The 20,207-nt window shown below is 58.7% G+C and overlaps 2 protein-coding genes across 2 annotated transcripts; one reads left to right on the forward strand and one right to left on the reverse strand.

Moving 5' to 3' along the window:
• Window positions 1-157: 157 nt before the first annotated feature.
• On the forward strand, window positions 158-5,208 carry LOC123577323. Its single transcript, XM_045439406.1, has 6 exons — window positions 158-220; window positions 541-553; window positions 1,306-1,627; window positions 1,740-1,879; window positions 4,591-4,676; window positions 4,797-5,208. The coding sequence occupies exons 1-6, from the start codon at window positions 158-160 to the stop codon at window positions 5,085-5,087; spliced, it is 915 nt and encodes a 304-aa protein (XP_045295362.1). The 3' UTR covers window positions 5,088-5,208.
• BNIP3 (BCL2 interacting protein 3) lies at window positions 4,760-18,203 on the reverse strand. Its single transcript, XM_045439273.1, has 6 exons — window positions 17,872-18,203; window positions 10,033-10,183; window positions 9,341-9,425; window positions 7,255-7,361; window positions 7,033-7,182; window positions 4,760-5,601 (listed from the first exon to the last, which is right to left on the reverse strand). Exons 1-6 carry the CDS (start codon window positions 17,915-17,917, stop codon window positions 5,556-5,558), a joined length of 585 nt encoding a protein of 194 aa, XP_045295229.1. The 5' UTR covers window positions 17,918-18,203; the 3' UTR covers window positions 4,760-5,555.
• Window positions 18,204-20,207: the final 2,004 nt, after the last annotated feature.

A 20,207-nucleotide genomic window follows, 5' to 3' on the forward strand; every position in this document is an offset into this window, starting at 1 on the left:
CATTGTGTGTTCAGACGGCTTTTCCCATTGAGTAGAAATTGAGCCTCTGCGTCGCGGGGGACCCAGCAGAGGGGAAATACCGGGGCGCGGACCCCGGTGGCGCCCGCTCCGACTCCGGGGTTCCCCGCTTGCTCTCAGGAGCTGGGACCTGTGCGGGATGCACGCTCGAGAGGCGGGCGAGTCTCCCCCGCACTGCTTCCTCCTCGACGTGCATTTCCAGGTGAGCCTTTTGTCCCCCCAACGAGGGAAAATCCCTAGTTTTCAGACTTCATTTATTTCGCTCATTTATGTTCTTCATGAAATACGTATTTTCTAAAACGTTCCCCTTTTCTCGTTTACGAATCCAGAAATTGTCTCTGTTCCTCAAAGTCAGTTGTGTGAATTGTTTTCATTCTTAGGGTCCCGTGCTGCTGTTTTCCTAGAAGTTTTCGTGCTCTACGCAGGCCGGTGACCTGGGTCGGGATGGATAATCTTTATTCATGAGAAATGGAGCTTCTGAAAGTCAGTGTGAGACTCAGCCTGGTTGTCATGTGTCTGCAGATCACTGGCACTGGTGACGGGACAGCACGACAAATGCCACGTTTCCACCTGCTGTCCTGAGGAGCTGAGCGGCCCCACTTCTCCGAGCCAGAGGCCCATCCCCAGAGCATCCCTGGTCAGCGCGAGCAGACCGCTCTGACCAGGCCGAGCCGGGCTCTGTTGCTATGTTGCTCTAAGGAGGAAATGTCTGCAAGTCTTGCTTAAGGGGGTCGAGACGAATGTCAGCATTGGCACCTGGGCTTTTTTCTTCCAAACGTGTGCTGTGTCCACAGACCAGCAGCCATTGGCCTCTCCGGGGGAGTGTCCGGGACGGGGTCAGAGCAGTGGGAGCCCCGAGTGAGCAGCTCCCTGGCTCTGCAGGAGAAGGGACAGCAGGTGTCTGTTGTCCAGAGGACGCCGCTCTGCACAGAACCCAGGTCTGAGGCGGGGCTTGGCCCTGGGATCGTGTCGGGGATGTTGAGCGGGGATGGAACGCGCACTTCCATTAGGACAGGGCTCGGGTGCTCTGCCGGGAGAGTGGAGGGCGTCCGGGAAAGTCTCGTATGAGCCGGTGGGATACCTGACCGGGACCCCGGTCCTTCGGTGTCTGGCGCAGAGAGGGCAGTACGTGTGCCCCGTAAGGGGTCTCCACGCGGCTGGTGCTCGGGGCCAAGTATGGGTGTGGCAGCCCCCTGCCCCCACACACACACCCAGGGCTGTCTCAGGGAGGAGTGGGGTATGACGCATGGGCGCTCACCCTGATGGTGGCGGCCCCTTCTTTCTAAGTGCTCGCTGCACAAGGGCCCTGCGAACTGGTGGCAGGGGACAGGTGGCCGCCCTGTGGCACGCGGTCACAGGTGGTGGGCTCAGGCGTGTGCGCGCTGCCCCTGGGCCCACCCCGCACCCCTGCAGGGCTGGTGACGGCAGGTGAGCGCAGCACACAGGGAACTTTCACACCCGAGCGTGGCCTTGACCTAGGAGCTGTGGCCCTGAGAGAAGGGACTCCCCAGCAGGAGAACGTGCGGTGGGGTCATCTAGGCCCGGGGCCTGTTGGAGTCGTCGGCACCTCATCTGACAGTGCATCCCTCTACTTGGGGTGTGCGCAAAGGTGGGGTCCCACCATTCCGTGTCCAGGGCGGGCAGCAGCCCCAGCGGGTGGGAGGCTGGGTGGCCGCCATCCAGGATCACTTGGCCTGTCCTCCCTGTCCTGCTTCATGCAGCACGGTCCCCGGAACACGGGCCTGCCAGCCGCCAGGATGCCAGCGCTGGGCTAGGACAGCTGCTGTCGACCTCGACCCCCGCGCAGTTGAGGACGTCGTGAGCAACAAACCTGGGATTCCTCTGATAACCAGAGTGTCTGGTAAGTCATTGGAGACCAGTCCGTTCAGAGTGGGCTTTGCAGCTGTGCTTGGTGGGGACAGACCTTCCCAGGCTGCGGATGAACCTCTTAGGCTCTGCAGCCTTTTACCGACACCCTCGGGGCACCACTGACGCTTCTCGCAGGCTCCGCTCCTGGGCCCAGACGTCGCCCGGAGACTGGGAGCTTTGCACACGTGCAGGGGGTGACGTTGAGCATCTCGCGTGCCCGGATGTCTTCTTCGGAGAAATAACCCGTCGTGTTTTCTATCTAACCCCACTGGTGTTAGAGTGTCGGTTCCGCGTCACCGATCTTGGCTCCCGTGTACTTGGTTTCTGCTCCGTGTTGGCTCCCGTCGGTGTGCACAAGGTTTTTAGTGCAGCCCCACTGGTTTATTTTTGCTTCTGTTGCTTTTGAGAATGGTGTCAAATCCAAAAACCTGTCACCAAGACCAATGTCAGGGAGCTCACGGCCTGTTTTTGTCTGGCTTCTGGTTTCAGGTCCTAAATCCATTGTTGAGATTTAAGATCTTATTTTTAAATCATCTCTACAGCCGGCGTGGGGCTCGAACTCACAACCCTGAGACAGTCGCGGGCTTCACCCACAGAGCCAGTCAGGCCCCCTGCGTCACGTTGTCCGCGGCGGCCCGGGGCGAGTCCTGCCGGCACTGTCTGCTGGACACGCGGCCCTTTCCCCGGGGTGCGCTGGCGGCCGACCTCGCAGGCAGACGGCCCGTGTGGGGGTTCACCCCGGCTGCAAGGCGTCTTCACGACGCCTTGGCCTCTGCGACCACCATGGGGGGGGGGGTAGTGGGGCTGCCCCCCACACTCACTCTGCGGCATCCGTGGGTCCCGCGTGTGCCTGACGGGGACCCGCAACTCGCAGACCCGTATTTTCCTCCCACCTGTTTGCTGCCGGCGTGGACGAGGGCGCCTGCCCATCACCGCGCCACCATGCTTGTTTCTTGTCCCGCTTTGGGCCACTGGCACTTCCTTCACCTTGTCTCCCGTGTCCTTTGCCTGTGCCGGCTTCTGAGCCCACTCTCCGGTGTGTGTGTGTTCCGGACCCCACTGCCCCGGAGCCCACTTCTCCCTCGAGCCGTGCCTCACCCCGTGGCCATTTCAGTTCAACTCGGGTCATGACCTCACGGCCTCACTTTGCCTGTGGCCTGAGGGACCGGATCCGGACCCGCCAGCCAGCTCGCAGTGCTCACCGGAGGCCCCGCGGCTGGAGCTGGGAGACCCCTCCCCCGCAGGATGTGCGTGCCTCCCCCGCATCTATCAGACCTTCCTTGAGTTCCATTCCCTCTCCAGCCCGCCCTCTTCCTCCGGATCAGTGTCCTCCTCGTTCGCAGCTCCGAACACCTGCCCCGCTGCCAGCGTGGCCTCGGGAATCGTTTGAATTATCTCGGAAACGTTTCCAATGATTGATTTTGGCTTCGCGAGGCACCGTGTAGGTGCTGAGTCCGTCCCGGAAAAGGCCTGCACCTTCCTTCCCCTCCATCCCCCCCCCCCCACCATACCTGCTGCCCCCACCTGCTCCTCTGGTGTGGTCACGAGTTTCTTCATAAGGAGCAGGGGCCTCCTTGGCTCATTTTTGCACGAATGATAGCACACCATCGGTTACGCTCTTTTTTCAAATACGTCTTTATTTTGTTCATCAGCCTGCAGTTTGGGCCGTAGCGGGTCCAGCTCTGAACGGGGTCGCCTGGGGCAGCTCGCCCGATGCCGGAGGGCCCGTGTGGTGTCCAAGCCGATCGCCCACACGGCTGGCGCACCCTCTGCGGGGGGGCCTCTCCCGTGACACGCTGCTAGAAACGGACTTTTACAGGGTGATCCTCAGGGTGGATTCCTAGAACAGGTCATAGGTCACAGCAAGGAGCAGGTGGTTGTCAAGGTGCTGACGGATTTCCTCCCCGCCCCGCCCCCAAGTGCCCCACCCAGTCTGCAGGTGTCTGGACCAGAAAACTCAGAAGTGGCAACTGCAGGCTTCTCTCTTTGGATCCAAGACTGTTTGCAGCACGTTAAGTCACCCAGACGCATAAACTCACTCTTCAGCGAGTAAAGTGAACAGTAAAAAGGGCTATTAGCAAAAGCTGTTACTGTGTGCTGTTACCACGCCAGAAAGGAAGGACCAAAGAGAGACACCTGCCAATACACACACTCTGGGGAGGGGCCTCCAGAAAGCCCGGTCTCATTCCCGGTGTCACTCAGGGGAAAGCACTTTCCTGACCGCCCTCGGGGGCTTCCGGCCAGATTTGCCCAGGGCTCAGCTAGTGCCACCAAGAGCGGGGCAAAAGCGCCTTGCAGAGGGCCCCCGGTTGCTCACGTGATGACCCAGAGGGCGACAGGGGAGTCAACCGTGCTCAAGGGGCACCAACCCTGGAGACACAGGACCCCGCTCAGCCACGCTGAGTGCAGCCCCCTGGATCAGGCCATTGGCCGCTTGGGACAGAAGCGGCAGAGGGACCAGCCCGTTTCTCCTGACAGACGGGCACCCCCTGCTGTCTGTCACAGGAGTTCGCTGGACCGGAGCATTTCCACGTGACCGAACCTATCTTCCAGGAGTCGAGCGCCAGGAAGGTTTCCGACCCCATTCAAGCAGCAGAAATTTCTGCAAATGAGATGGCTGTGAGCTGCTGTACCTGAGGTAATCATTTAAATACAAGCAGCAATTTTAAAAACTCGAAATGTTATTTATTTCCAACACAACAGAACGTAGTGTACGGGTGCAGAACAGACACAGGAGGATCTGTACGGTGCGTCCGAGAGGCCGCCGCCACCGCCATGCTGTAGGAAAGGCAAAGGGGACAAGGGGACGTACGCCTGGTTCACCCACAAAGCTTTTAGAACACTTTTAAACCACGTGACTACAGTCATCTCCAGGATTTGGCAAAGATTTATTTTTTCTCTATTTCCAGTCTTTTGAAGTAGACACAGGTTTGCTCAGAATGGAACAGATTCTAAGAGCACACGAAACCCCAACACCACGGGGAGGACTAGATCCAGCGATCCAGAGTGAGTGGAGAGGAGGACACGGACAGGGGCCCTGGGCAGGAGGCGAGTGTCCAAGGTGGCCACCCAGACGGAAGCCCCCCCCCCCGCAGGGACGCACGGCTTCGTGTCCCAACAGTACAGCGGAACCTGCGTTTGTTCCGGGATCCCACGGCGTGACAAAGAACTCTGCGTTAAAAAGAGTTAAATGTCTTTAGGAGACAACCTGCATCCACTTGAATGTAGTCTTTCCTATAAGAGTGTGAATATAAGGCCACAATATTTACTTGGGATAAACCCCTCATGTAGTCATTTTAATAAACATTCATTCTTTGCAAATATAAAGTATTTTAACTGAATTATTGGTTACAGATAATCTGCCAGAATACTACATACATCGTATCTAGCATGTTAAAATTATTTACTTATAATACCCAAAGAGAATTTACTACCGAATTATTACAGCAGATGTTAACCAACACGACATGCGCACTAACTGATCCCACGGATACGATTACGGGTTAGCCTGGTTCTTCGGTCTTTTCTTTCATCTCACTAAAGGCGGAAACGCAGCGTTTACAGAACCAAGTGGTGCAGCTTCCTGGGGTCGGGACAGGCCTCCGTCGGTGCTGCCGCGGCCCCCACGGCGATCCGGCCGCGGGGAAAAGCCGGGCTCTGATTCTTCATCAGAAGGTGCTGGTGGAGGTGGTCAGACGCCTTCCGATGTAGATCCTTCAGAGAGAGCAACGAGCAGTTAGGTGGGCGCACCGCTCACGGCCTGGCGGGGGCCGCGGATGCAAAGGGACAGCCTATTTGCCACCTACTCCTAAGAACTTTGTGAGGAGCATCAAACGCTTAGTGATTTGTCATAGTATTTTGTAATCGCGTTTAGAGATCCAGCTGTGTTCTAAGTACAGAGGAGGCCACAAAGCAAGCACAGATGCTCTCACGACACAACGGCCATGGCGCTTCTTTCGAAGCGGACCCGGCGGCTTCGCCGTGGGTTCGCGTCCGCCAGCCTCACCAGGGCCGTCCCCGAGCAACAAAGCGCTTGCCCTCAGACGGTCCAGGGCCGGGGGCGAGAGCGGGGCCCGGAGAGGAGCACGCGGGTCAAGCTCGGACTGACCGAGAGGGGGGCAGAAATAAAGGGGACGGCGGGCCCAGCAGGAGAGCTCAGGCGCGAGCCCACCCGTCCTCAGGGGAGCCGCCTCAGGTGGACCACAGACAGACTTAGTCCCGAGGGCCAGCAAGCTCTGCCCGTTGGGCGCCAGCTGCAGACATCAACCCTGAAATGGAGGCCCAAACCAGGTGTTTAAGCAGCGGCCCTCTGACTCGCTAGCTGTGGAGAACAGTCCAGAGCTGGACTCTGGAGAAGCTCTGGCCAGAACACAGCCGTGCCGGAGACCGAGCCCCGGGCAGCGAGGGGGACAGGGTCCGGCCCCTGGGGAAGCCACTTCCCAGGCGGAAGTAGGGTCTGAGCCTCAGAAGGGAGGGCGGGGCGGGCAGCTCTGCCCCGCCCCCCCCCAGCCCCATGGCCGCTGGGCCAGCCAGAAAGCTCCCACCTGCCCCCAAACTTGGAAGGGCCTGAGGCTCGGGTTCCCGGTCCACGGGGCTCAGGAAGCCGAGGGCACTGTGTGCCAGCAGCTCAGTCATCCTGGCTTCCCTCTCCCCAGACCCGAGCCCTCCGGCCAGGGGGTGCCGGCCTGAATCAGAAGCCCACCTTGACCACGCGGACCGTCCCACAAGCTACAACTGCAGCGGGACGAGGCGCGCCCGGGCTCCTGAGACCACCACCCACCCGCACAGAGGCTGGGACCGCACCGGGCAAGCGGCACCAGACGCCAAGGGGCGCGAAGGCCCGTTTCCCTGGCTCTGCCAAGCCAGGCCGCGACACGCCTGCGCGTGGGAGGCGCGGCCCAGGACGACACAGGACACGGGGCCGTCCGTGCTGACGAGCCAGACGCCACGAAAACACCGGGCGGGATGAGCCTCTGCCGTCAGGGCTCAGTCGGGGGGCCATCCCCGCGGTGGGGATGGGAGGTGAGGCAGGGGCACCTCCAGGGTCTCAGGCCAGGGTCCGAGTCCCGTGCCTGGCCACATGCAGGTCGCGTAAGCTGACTGAGACCCGGTTCCCCAGGGGCAGCCTCGCGCAGCCTCACTCACCCCAGCCCGATGGCCAGCAGGTGCGAGAGCAGCAGGGACGGGAGGAAGACCTTCAGGAACTCCGCCGAGAAGATGCCCCCCTTCTTCATCACGCTCGTGTTCCTCATGCTGAGCGTGGCCGTGCGCTTCGGGTGCTTGAAGAGGAGCTCCCTGGGGGGACACACGCGAGTGAGCGGCCGCGCTCCGGGTCCACCGAGACCCCGCGACACCGAGGACACTCACTTGGGGGGGATGTTTTCCGGCCGACTGGACCAGTCCCATATCCAGTCGGAGTTTTTCTTCAAGATGCTCTCGACTTCTTTCCTCCTCTCGATATAATCTTCCTCGGACTGCGACAGAGTCGACGTGAACAGTGTGTCAGCCCCTCACGGCCCCGCCACGGAACGCCGCCGTCCACCCACGCGCCGTCACGCAGGCCGGGCTTGGAGGCCCACGGCCGGGTGGTGGGTGGACGGCAGGTTGGGGGGCTCGGTTCTGGGACAGACGCTGAGGCTGCAAACACTGTCCCAAGGAAGCCACGTGAAGTGAGGACAGAGGACAAAGGGGCCGCACAAAGATGCCGACCACGGGGCTGGTTGTGAGACAAGCAAATAAAAACCATCTAAAACCCAAAACAAGCTCTGAAGGACACAGTGCCCCTTGATCAAGTTTAAAAGAACGATTTTGTGTTCAGTGGGAGTGAAAAACCCAAAAACATACCTGCACCTGTGATTTCAAGCCACATCTTAAAATCCGTAAGACAAGACACTAATCACAGGGGACTAAAGGGCAGGATCACAGAGAGTTTTCTTTTTTGCATTTCAAAAGCTCTCCTTGGGGCACCTGGGGGGGCTCAGGTGGCTAAGCGTAAAGCTCTTGATTTTGGCTCAGGTCATGATCTCACGGTTCGTGAGTTTGAGCCCTGAGTCAGACTCCCTGCTGACAGTGTGGAGCCTGTTTGGGATTCTCTCTCTCTCTCTCTCTCTCTCTCTCAGCCCCTCCCTGGCATGCTCCCTCTCATCAAAATAAATAAAACTTAAAAAAATAAAAATAAAACCTCTGTCTATACCTTAGTATATCCTGTAATTCCTCCTTTAAAATCTGAAAAACCACTGAAAACCTTGGAAATACTGTAGAATGCATCAGCAAAACCAACCAGCTGCCTGGGGGCACCGTCAGGATACCCGGGGGACCAGGGACAGCCTGGAAGAGCCTAGGTGGGAGGGAGGCCCTGAGGGGAGCCCCCACAGGATCAAGTGACTCAGTGGTACTTCAAGACCTTGCTTCCTAACAGACTTTGAAATAAATATGGGAAAGGAAGTCAATTGTTCGTGTTCTTGTAATTACCGAGAACACCCAAAGAAAACACTTCCTGGAGGGGCGCCTGGGTGGCTCCGTCGGTTATGCATCCGACTGCGGCTCAGGTCATGATCTCGTGGTTCGAGAATTCAAGTCCTGTGTCAGGCTCTGTGCTGTCAGCTCGGAGCCTGGAGCCCGCTTTGGATTCTGCGTCTCCCTCTCTCTGCCCCCTCCCCGCTCATGCTGTCTCTCCCTCTCTCAAAAAGAAGATAAAACATTAAAAAAAAAAAACAAAAACACTTTCTGCGCATTCCAACATACGCAGGTGCAGCAGGGAGAGGGAGTGGGGGGTTGGGGGGGGACTGGAGAAGCCCCACAGCACGAGGGCCTGACGCTCTCAGACTGGAGCCCCCAGAACACAACCGAAGCACCTGGCGAGTAAGACCCCTTAACTACTTGAGCAAATGTTAAAAAAGTGAGCTCAGACTGAAGTAACTGGCCTGTGTGCTCCTCACATGAATTATGCCAACAACAGTCAGCACAGCCTAAGGCATCGTTTCTGGAAGGGTCTACAGCATCCATCGAGGAAGGGGTGTCAGCGTCACGACGGCAGGGGGCCCCGAAAGGCTCTGTGGATAACGCCGGGCTCTCCCAAAGAGCGGACACTGGCACACGCGCTCACCATCCGACCGACAGCCAAGGCCACCCGCTCCCCGGCTCCCAGCCACCCTTCCCACTGGCCACACAGGCCCCTGTCCAGGCTGCAGGCCCAGGACAACCCACCTCCCTCCCGCATGTCCTCGGGACGGCACGGAAGGGCAGTGGAGGCCCCCTACCTAACCTGAGCCGCACTTCTCTGGCCCGCTCGGTGTGAGGCCCGAGCGGTGGCCGTCGCTGCCCCCACCCCTGGCTTTACAAAAAGGCAAGAGACCCTCTAAGAACACCAGAGCCTCCCCTCCTCAGCTCCACTGGACAGGCTTACCATACAAACGTCAAAACGGCACCTGGCACGCAGCCCGCTCCGGCCTACCTGAGAACTGTTCTTTTCTCCCACGCTGTGGGCGTCTATCTCCGAGGCTCGGTTCGTATCTTGCGGAGTCTGTGAGCGAGGCGGGCTTGGTAGTGACGCATGCGAGAATGGGAGAAGAGCGAGGCGGGCACGTTATTCCCGTCCCGACAAGCGAAGCACCCGGCAGCCCGGGGCCACCTCCCCAGACAGGAAGCGCTGGCACCAGGCCAGCGCCAGACCGTGCGGCCTCCTCGTCAGTGGAGCGGCGCAGGCAGCGGGGAGCCAAGCCCAGGGGTGGACCCGACGCGGCCCGCAGGCTCGCTCTGCGTGGCTTGGTGCTCTGCTACAGGCCTGCGAGCACCTGAGCTTTGGTTTCTGACCAGGCCACGCTGCCCCAACTCACCGGCAGTGCTGACGCCCAGCAGCTCGTGGTGACCCAGATGACAAAGCCGGGACCCACGGGGAGCAGAGGCCGGGGGACCAGGTGTGGGATCTGCCCCCCCCACCCTCCCCCCCGCTTTACTGTGGTCCCTCCACGGACCAGGCCCCATCCCTCCTGCCAGAGAGCGAGGGTCCCTCTCTCTAAGGAGGGACGGAGAGGGGGAGGGCCGCTCCTGAACGTGCGCCGAGCTCAGGTTCAAGCAGCACTTACCACCGTGACCGCTCGAGCACTGGGCCGTCAGCACCGGATGCGCGTGCGTACTTACACCCACCTGTCACAGTGAGAACTCTTGGAGCTACTCCGTCCAGATTCGTGCTGGGCGTCCAGCAGGATTTTTTCCAGGTCACCGTTATAAATAGAAGCAGAGGCTGGAATGCTGCTCCCATTCCCATTATTGCTGAAATGCAATTCCACCCAGGAGCCTGCCGGAGACAAAAAAAAAAAAAAAAACGGACACAGCTTGGATTTTCTACCTACGGTGGAGCCAGCCACCCTCCCAGCCCTGACTCTTGGGACACACAGCCATCTCCTTGAAGCTACAAATACCCGCCCGGTGGCACCTGCACAGGTGTCCGGTGACCTGCCGGGCCAGCAGGGACCACCGACTCGGATGCTTTCAACTCAGTTTTCAGAAAAGGGTATCAACAGCATCTGAAGAGATTTTAATTGTTTTGAAGGTTTAAACTCTCTCGTGTGCTTATTTCCACACCAGCTGCACATTCTGGCCCTGACGCCTCCCGACACTGGCTCCTGACCGCTGCTCTGTGCTCCCGTCTGTCAGAAGCCGGGTGAACGTGTCTAGAACGAAGGTAATTTCTCACTAAACGTGATTAACCAGAGCAAAGCATCCCATGGATTCAAGCTACCCAAGCTGTTACCAGAAGGAAGTCTACATCCTTAAACTTACTAAAAATTGACATCCGTTACATACATCCCAAGCTGCTTCTAGCCAGATTTTGTGGCTTCAGAGAGCGGTCTCAGCACCGGACGATCCGCACTGAATACCCCCGGCAGCCACGGCCTGCAGGGCGAGGCACTACCTTCTGCCAGGCTTGCTCTCCCACGGGCCCACCGGCTGAGTTCCTGGGATAAACTCACTCCAATCTAAACCCCTGCACGGGCTGTGAGCAGAGGACCAGATGCAGCCCCCACCCCCAGAGGGAGCCTGCCTGTCGAGAGAGGCGTCTCCACGGACACGGCGTCCACCCTGCAGCCTCGTGATGGGCAGGGACAGGCTGGGGAGGGGCTGTGGGTGGTGCACGTGCACGTCTGGGGAATCAAGCAGGCGGGAGAGCTCGAGAACAGTCCCAGCCCGTCCCACAACGGGGGACGTGACCCCCAGACGTCCTGAGCGCACTGCAAGCAGCGGGCTCGGCGCGGGCTGAGGGCAGGGCGCCGGGCCAGGGCCCGATGGCACCACCTGGGGGCTGGACGCGGGGGCCACTAAGTGCTGGTGGACACGTGCACGTGCTTGGGCCCGCCGCTGCGGCTGCGCCACAGGCTGGGGTTTCTGCTGGATCCGTGGCCCGTTCGGGTGGGGGACAGCAGCCATCGGTGCTTCCGGAACTGCCCATCGCTCACGGAGTCCCCGCTCTTGCGTCCATCGGATGCAGACCTACGAGCGGACGGCTGGCGAGGAGCGCGTGCGCCGTCAGGGTTATCAGGAGACACCTGCCCCGACACACAGCTGCGCCAACGCGCAGTCCTCCCGAGAAAGCAGAGCATCTGCTGCTGCCCGCTTGGTGCAGCCAGTCTTCCCAGGTGGCCCTTCTGTGATGGCGTCGTCTCACGTGGTTTCACATTTCTCGGATTTCTTTTTTTAACATTTATTTTCGAGAGACAGAGACAGCATGAGCAGGGGAGGGGCAGAGAGAGGGAGACACAGAATCCGAAGCGGGCTCTCTGAGCTGTCAGCACAGAGCCCGACACGGGGCTCGAACTCACAGACCGTGAGATGGTGACCTCAGCTGAAGTCGGACGCTCAACTGACTGAGCCACCCAGGTGCCCCCGCTTTTTTTTTTAAGTGTTTATTCTGAGAGAGCACGAGCACACGCAGGGGAGAAGCAGAGAGGAGGAGACAGAGAATCCCCAGCAGGCTCCACGCTATAGGCCCAGAGGCCAACGTGGGGCTGGAACTCACGAATCATGAGATCATGACCTGAGCCAAAATCAAGCGTCAGCTGATGTTCAACCGACAGAGCCACCCAGGAGCCCATGTTTCTCTCATCTCTAACGAAATTGGCCGGATTTTCACGTTCGCTGGCCACCTGAATGACATCCTTTTACATCAGCTGTTCAAAAATCTCTTCCTCTGCCTGTAAGAGCTCAATATTCAAGATACAAGCCTTTCTTATCTGAACGTGTTACAAGTAACTTCCCTGTGGCTTGCCTTCTTGTGCCAATGTCTTGTTCTGACGAATACAAGTTTTTTATCTTAATTCAGCCAAATATTCAATCTCTTCCTACTCTGAGGTCCTGAAGATCTGTGTCCTGGGGACTGTCGTGCAGACATGGGTTTCCTGAGCCTGGCTGGAATCTGTGCACACGCTCAGTCTGGTGCAGACGTTCAGCTGCCCGCGCTCCCCACTGCCGGGCTGCCTCCTGTCAGAGATCAAGCTGGCAATGTGCACAGGTCTGTTTCCGAGCCCGACAGTCTCTCTATTCTGTGCCACGGGTCTGTGTATCTCAGGCACCAGCTACTTGTCAAAGGCTGCTCCGGCAGCACGCGGAGGACGGGGGCTGGGACAGGGTGGAGGCAGGCTGCAAAAGACAACGTGCGGGTACCAGAAAGACACCGGGGGCCATGTCATACCTCCTCTAACTGCACTACGAGGACCATCGCCCCACGTGGCCCCACACCGTGCAGTCGGGGGGACAGTGGACCGGAGGCACCAGCAGACGGCCAGCCGTCCAGCCAGCTGGCATCTCTGAGTCCTAGCCTACCCTCAGTAAGCTGCTTGTACCACAGGTCACATTCATCAGAAAAAAGCAAATCAAAGACGCTGCCACAAAGCTCACAGCCTCCCAGTGTGCTAACACGATCGTCACACACGTTTCCCAGTGACTTTCTCCAGCTGCAGGAGTGCATCATGAATGCACAAGCCAGCGTCCAGCTAGGAGCCCAGACCACGGGCCTCCACGTGTCAGCAGAAGCTACAGTGACTTCAGAGCATCCTACACACCTCCCATCCCAAGACCACACATCTGACGTTTCCATCTGGGCTGCCGACCGGGTTTCCAAGAGCTCTGGTGCCTGAGTCTAAGGGCTGTGGGGTCTTTTCAGGATGCCACTTCCAACTTGGAATGTGTTGGGGGGGGGGTCTCCAATTGGCTGTCCAATGACTCATTTCCAGCATGACCCCCTGGAGCCAGCGAGGCCCCACACGGTCCGCCTCACAAGACTGCCTGCGGCTGACAGCGGCTGCAAAGTGGGCATCCAGGCTGCTCGTGCTTCTGCCCGCAGACGCCAAATGCAGGGGCTCCTACAAGACCTGCCCCGGGTCCAGTCCTTCCCTAGAACAACTCACAGGACCCAGGAAAACACCTTACTTACCCGCTTATTACAAAGGACACAACTCAGGGACAGCCGAGTACATACATACATATACATACACACACACACACACACACACACACACACACACGACAGGGTACGAGGACCGGGGGGGGGGGGGGGGGGGGAGCTGCTGCACCTGAGCATGTGCGCCAGTGAAACTCCCTGAAGCTCGTTGTATGAAGGTTTCCTAACCAACCTCCAGCCGCTCCTGTCCCCGGAAGAGGGCAGGCACTGACAGCCCGCCCTCTAGTCTCAGGTTTGTCTCTCCCCTCACTCCCCCATGCAAAGGCCACTTAGGTCCCTGCTAAGTCACCTCATTAGCAGACTCCGTGTGTCCCAACAGGGCTCCTCAATACACTACTGTCACTCAAGAAATCCCAAGGGCTTTTGGAGCTCGGTGCCAAGATGCAAGGAAAAAGACCCCAAACATATGCTTTCTTAAACAGATATTACTGGGCTGCCGGGCTGGCTCAGCCTGAAGAGCGTGTGGCTTGATCTTGGGGTCACAAGTTCAAACCCCATGTTGGGTACAGAGATTACTTAAAAATAAAATCTTAAAAAATAATAAAAATAACAAATAAGCTGAGACAAAATTGACATGTAACACTATTAAATGTAAGTGTATATCTATTTTTTTGTCACATTACAAGGATCAACTCAAGACCCAATGAGACCAGCCCATGCTTTTTAAAATCATGTCATAAAAAGTCCTAAACATCCCGAGGGAAAAAAAAAAAAAATCCCATCCTGGATTCTCTACAGCAAAAGCTTTGGGTCCAAAAGCTGTTTTCCAAGAATGATTTACTAGGAGGAGAGTTTTATTATTAACCTGCGCAACTGGGCAGGAAGCACACTTCCTGGCAAGGGAAAACCGGGCTTGCTATCCGCCCACCCACGTCACGCACCCGCTAAGGTCCCTCTTCTTTTCTAGCAGGAAAGATGGGGATAACGCGTCTTCACCACCTCAGAAAGCTTCCTCAATCACAAACAACAAACCAAGTCACCAGCCACAGTTAGGCCTCACGAGGAAACAGGCGGGGGTGCTGCTGGTCCAAGGCAGGCCCCCCGCTCCCTGCCACATATGCTCCACACTAACGGGGACACAGCCCAGCTCACACCTCGGAACAAGCCAGAGATGAAGCGCCAGCCACACCTCCTGCCTCCACTGTGCCATGTGACAGCCCACAGGGAACCCCCAGCACATCCCGTTTCCCTCCGGCCCTGGTCTGGGTAGCAGGTCTCAGCCCTGGAGACGGAGAGGCCGTGTTCTCTCCCGCTCTCCAGAAGCCTCGCTGGCGCTCTGCAACCTCCGAGCTGGAATGCGGAGGCAGAACCCCAGCATGGATGTATTTTGGAAAAGCTGTAACGGGATTTGGGCAGCCAGGGCTGAAAAGGACTGGTCAGGAGGGTGGCAGGCATCCTAATAACCTGTGAGACAGCAGGAGAGAAAACAGAACCAAGGACGTTTGAGAAGGCGCACCTCCCAGAGGGAGAGCGGCCACTAAGCCTCGAGGCACTCGCTCCCTCCTCAGAGGGCTTCCTCCCTGGGAAAACTGCACGTTCTAAAAACTTCTCTAAGCACAGCCATTTTTGTGAGTAAACAGAACAGTAAATAAATAAATGCATGCACGCCTCTCAAGTTAGGTGGGCAGAATGAGAGACTTGATTTGACCTAGGACTCTGATAACTCGGGATCCTGTCTGCACTGTCCCCCTGGGCTCCCAGCAGCCCCCGGGTCACCTCACCGGGAGCCTGACTCTTCCTATACTTGTGCTCACCTGCCTGATTTTCTGCCCCGCCTCGGCCTCTCAGTGACCATCTGTGAGTTGGGCGAGGACCTACACGTCTGAAACCTGCACTCTCAAAACTGCACAATTCTGGGGCGCCTGGGTGGCTCAGTCGGTTGAGCGTCCGACTTCGGCCCAGGTCATGATCTCGCCGTCCGTGGGTTCGAGCCCCGCATCGGGCTCTGTGCTGACAGCCCGGAGCCTGGAGCCTGTTTCAGATTCTGTGTCTCCCTCTCTCTCTTACCCTCCCCTGTTCATGCTCTGTCTCTGTCTCAAAAATAAATAAACGTTAAAAAAAAAAAATTTTTTTTTTTTAAATAAAAAAAACTGCACAATTCTACTAGAATTTCCATGCCAAAGAAACCCCATTTTTCTCTTCGGACGCCTCTGCCCAGAGCGGGCTGGCTGTGACAGCAGCGTCGTCTGACTGGCTGCAGGAAGCAAGTAGGGGGGAGCACCTCAGAGCAAACTGGTGAGCACCTTACTAAACCCATGCACTCGTCAACAGGCCTGGAATTCAGGGGTCCTCGTGGGAAGTCAGCCATGCCACCGCCTCCCATCCTACTACCTACCGCCCTCCTGCACGGTAGCACTTGCACATCTAAGTGGGGAAAAGAAAGGCAGATGGGGATCTTGCTGAAACTAGAATGGACCAGGGGGCACCAGGGAACAGCCAATCAGCTCTCAAGGAAAGCGCTGCCGCTGTCTGTAGGGCGGGCTGAAGGAGGCTGGCTCCGCTCGGGCTCAGAGAGAAACAAGAGGTCATCAGCCCAGAACCGAGAGGGGCACGCGCCGCCTCAGACGGGAGCCGTGCCCGGATTCACATTTCCCAGGGCAGCCGGGCAGCACCACGTGATGTGACGCAAGTGACCCCACCCACACCCGGCAGATAGTGAGCGAGTGCCCAGCAGCACGTACACGCAAGAGAACCACCCGAAGAGTCCTAAACGTGAATTTCCACTCAGTGTGTAAACATCTTTTTATAGAATAAGCAAAACAGAAAAACAAAGCTTTTAACTCAGAAGCTGGCAATTTTGCACTGCCAATGACTCAGCACTTTGGGGTCAGTCCACGGAGGGCGATCTGAGTCCCCTTGGAACACTCAGAACAAGGCCCATAAGAAAGACACACGATGTTGCAAAGTAAGTAGCTTGACGATGAGAAAAAGGATGATCCCAAGGCAAAGAATTTGTAACTTACAGGAGAAAAGACAGAGAACCTTTAAACCCTTAATCCCTTTGTCGATTTCAAAGAACTAGTCAATGTCGAATTTTAAAGAGATTACAGGATTTTAAAAATGGCTTGCAGTTTTTAAATGCACGGTTACACACGGTATTAGACTCAGTCTCGCCTAGTCAGATCCTGTTGTAAGGGATGAGAATTAGCTCACCAGATTTCTCTGAACACGAGGATCTCGACAGTCTTAATGAAGCTTAAACATTCATTCTCGAAGGTTTGAACAGCCCTCCCCAGAGCTTATTTACAGGCTCACTCAGATTAGTGAACTTTTGCTTCAGAGAATACAAAGGTCAGGGCCACCGGGTTTCTCCTGGGCCCCCAGGGGCCGAGAGAACAAGGGCTGCACCGCAGCTCTACTGAGGCAAGACCCAGGAGGCGGCTCTCGAGGCTGCCTTTCACTTAGCTGTGTGGGTGGGCAATGCCCAGCAACCCTGTGAGCCCTGGCTCCCCAAAATGCAAAAGGACAGTCCGGAGACCCAGAAACAACAGGCACACCAGCAAGGCTGGAGGCACATGTCTGCCCCGGAGCACTGCCTGGTCTGGAACCGTGTGCTGGACGGGAACAGTGATTTTTTTTGTCCCACAAATCAATCCTGAGCTTTGGTTTGCAATGAACCTTCTAGTACAAATGGAACCCCAACTTAAAAAACAAAAAACACTTACATGCTTATACTAACATTTATTAAGCTGTTTATCTTACACTAAGAAGAGTGGCCGGTGGACCTGAGCCCTGTACCAACAGTAACCCCTTCGTCCTCTCCTGCCTCCCGAGTAAGTCCCAACAGTCACCACGGGCAGAACTAGTAATGCCTTAAATCTAAAGCCCACAATCCAACTAGAACCACCTTGGGCATCTGCTCGCTAAAATCAACGCCGGAATACGGAATACGTGATAAAACGCGCCTTTACCAAGCTATGCGGACTCAGGGAGCTGTGACTTCAGGACGGGATTCCCAGTCGCCTGAGCGGTGCTTAGGCTTGTTAGGGGTATCCAATCTGTCCCCTGCCCCGCCAGTGCCCCGCCAGCCCCCTGTCCCGGCCCCGCCAGTCCCGAGCCGCCCCCAGCCCCTGCCCCGCCAATCCCCGGCCCCGCCAGCCCCCGGCCGCCCTCTGCCCGCCAGTCCCCCGCCAGCTCCTTGTCCCGGCCCCGCCAGTCCCCGGTCGCCCCCGGCCCCTGCCCCACCAATCCCCCGCCAGCCCCCAGTCCCGGCCCCGCCAGCCCCCTGTCCCGGCCCCCGGCCGTCCTCTGCCCCACCAGCCCCCCGCCACCCCCGGCTCCTTCCCCGCCAGTCCCCGGCCCCGCCAGGCCCCGCCACCCCCGGCCCCTGCCCCGCCACCCCCGGCCCCTTCCCCGCCAGTCCCCTGCCGCCCGTCCCCTGCCGCCCTCTGTCCTGGCCCCGCCAGTCCCCCGCCCCAGCCCCGCCAGCCCCCGGTCGCCCCCTGAACTACCCCAACCCGCGCCCGGCCCTGCCAGCCCCGCACCCACCAGTCCCCTGCGCGGGTCGTGCCCGGCTCCCACGGCCTCACCCTGCAAGTTCTCCTCCTGCAGTCCGGGAGTCCCGCTCTGAGACATGGCGCCTAAGCGACGGCGCTGCGACCGCGAGTCGGGGTCGGGGCCGGGGCCGGGTGGGCGCCGGACGCTCCGAGGAGAGCGGGCGGGGGACCGATACTCGTGTGCGAGGCCCAACACAGCGCGTAGCCTCAACCCCGGACCCCGACCAACTGACGCGCGCCGGCGGACGCACAACAGATAAGCGCCGGATAAGCCCTGGCGACGCCAATTGGCCGCGGGGAGGGGCCTGCGCGTGCGCGAGACGCGGGACGCGTGCGGCGCGTGCGACGCGTGCGCGGGGCGGGTTGCGGCCGCGCCTAAGCAGCTCAGCGCGCGTGCGCGGAACGGGTACTGAAGGGCGGGGCGCGCGCGCGTGAGGCGGGGGTTCCGAGGCCCGGGACACGCGTGCGCAGGCGCGGCGAGGGACGGGACTGACGCTGCGTGGTGGTCGCGGGCGGGGCGCCGGCTGGGGAACCGCGATCCCCTCTGCTAAGACCCGCCACCGAGGGATCTGCGGGAAGGCAGATGCGCTGGTCACCACCGTAGGGGCGGAGCTGGCCCGCCCTCACCTGAACGACCACCCACACCCAGACCCTCACCTGCAGAGACCCTCACCTGCAGAGACCCCCACATCCGACCCTACCCCCGAGCCGTCAGTCAGAAAGCCAGGCTGCCACAAGTGACACTTCTAGGAAGTCGAACCAGTAACTGTAGCAACTGGTCCAGGAGGCCGCACAGCAACCCCTGTAACGATGACCCGGAAGGGCCAGCACCTGATCAGTCACCGAGGGCCTCCCCACTTCCTGTCCCTGCCTCCGACTCAGGACTCACCAGGGCAAGCCCGAGTGCTCCCTAGCCATCGACGGGGACCCCGGCCCTGGTTCTCCACGTGTGCGCCCCACAGGGCACACCAGAGCCACCCCGTCCACGGTGAGGCCTGTCACTCACTCCCTTCCGCACCTTTGGGGCTCTGCCACACGTGCGTGCCTGGGAGCTACAGCGCCCTCGGGGGACCCAGCCCTCTGCTCCCATCCCTGCGACTTCATTGCGTTCTAGAGAAGGGTGCTCCTGCGAGGAGCGCAAGTCCTTCTGGCTTCCCCTTCAGTCTAGCTATTCTCATTTATCCAACAAGCATTTCCCACGCGCGGTCCCTGTCCCAGCAGCGCCAGTGCGGGACAGCCTCCCCACGGAGACACAAATGGCAAAGCCCCTCACACCGTGTTCGCGCCCCACACCGGTGGTGCTGCGGCCCCCGCTCCGCCGCCCGTGCCCGGGAGACCCCCGGCCCCCACCCAGCGGGCCTCGCCCTCGCTCGCTCGGCGCTCCCTGCTCTCTCCTGGCGACGGGGTGTAGCTTCCAGACTGCAGGGCTCGCACATCTTGTTAGATCCCTAAATAGTCGTGCGTTTAATGTTACTATCATTGCCATTGAATTTCATCTGACTGCTTATTACTAGAATAGAAATAGAACTATATGGGGACGCCTGGGTGGCTCAGTCAGTTCCGACTCATGATTTCGGATCAGGTCATGGTCTCACCGTTCGTGGTTTCGAGCCCTTCATTGGGCTCTGTGGGGACAGTGTGGAGCCTGCTGGGGATTCTCTCCCCCTCTGTCTCTCTGCCCCTCCCCCATTCACGCTCTTTTTCCTCTCTCTCCTCCCCCTCCCCCCACTCATGGGCTCCCGCGCTCTCTCTCTCTCTCTCTCTCTCTCTCTCTCTGTCTCAAAGCATCCGACTTCGCCTGAGGTCATGATCTCAGGGTTCGTGGGTTCAGGCCCGGTCCGCTCTGTGCTGACAGCTGGGAACCTGGAGCCTGCTTGGGATTCTGTCTCCCTCTCTCTCCGCCCCTCCCCCACTCGTGGTCTGTCCCTCTTGCCCTCCAAAATAAATATAAATAAATAAATATAAATAAAAATAAAATTAATAACTTTTTAAGAAAGAAATAATAAACAGTGTCTGTGTGTGGGCACATCCTGCGATGTCCCCCAAACACACAGATTTTATGAGCCTTCTGAACTCTCTCCAGGCGATTACAACCCGGTGTTCCCTGTCCGTGCGGGACCTTCCACAGAGGGCAAGGGCCACACTTGGAGGACCCCTTTCCGCCCCCACGTGTGAGCAGCCTGAGGCCGAGCTGTAAACTGTCCCTGCGAAGGTCGAAGGTCGTAGCAGAGATGGGGGCGGCCTGCCCGGGGAGCCTGAGGAGCCCCGAAGCAGAGAAGCAGGGCGGGGGTCCAAGGACAGCCCAGTGGGAAAGGGAAAGGGACTCAGCGATGCGAAGATCTGCGGCCCGAGCCCTGCTCTCCCCCTCC

The sequence above is a fragment of the Leopardus geoffroyi genome, chromosome D2, assembly GCF_018350155.1.
Source record: "Leopardus geoffroyi isolate Oge1 chromosome D2, O.geoffroyi_Oge1_pat1.0, whole genome shotgun sequence".
In the NCBI taxonomy this organism is placed as follows: Eukaryota; Metazoa; Chordata; class Mammalia; order Carnivora; family Felidae; genus Leopardus; species Leopardus geoffroyi.

What these genes read in the sequence shown, in the direction of transcription:
- LOC123577323 (XM_045439406.1), top strand. Translation starts at nt 158, where the DNA reads ATGCACGCTCGAGAGGCGGGCGAGTCTCCCCCGCACTGCTTCCTCCTC. An exon ending in TCTGATAACCAGAGTGTCTG is followed by an intron (nt 1,880 to 4,590) that starts GTAAGTCATTGG and finishes CCAACACAACAG; the next exon opens with AACGTAGTGTACGGGTGCAG. An exon ending in ACCGCCATGCTGTAGGAAAG is followed by an intron (nt 4,677 to 4,796) that starts GCAAAGGGGACA and finishes CTCTATTTCCAG; the next exon opens with TCTTTTGAAGTAGACACAGG.
- BNIP3 (XM_045439273.1), bottom strand. Translation starts at nt 17,917, where the DNA reads ATGTCTCAGAGCGGGACTCCCGGACTGCAGGAGGAGAACTTGCAGG. An exon ending in AAGAGTTCTCACTGTGACAG is followed by an intron (nt 9,426 to 10,032) that starts GTGGGTGTAAGT and finishes GTCACTACCAAG; the next exon opens with CCCGCCTCGCTCACAGACTC. An exon ending in CCGGAAAACATCCCCCCCAA is followed by an intron (nt 7,183 to 7,254) that starts GTGAGTGTCCTC and finishes GTGTCCCCCCAG; the next exon opens with GGAGCTCCTCTTCAAGCACC.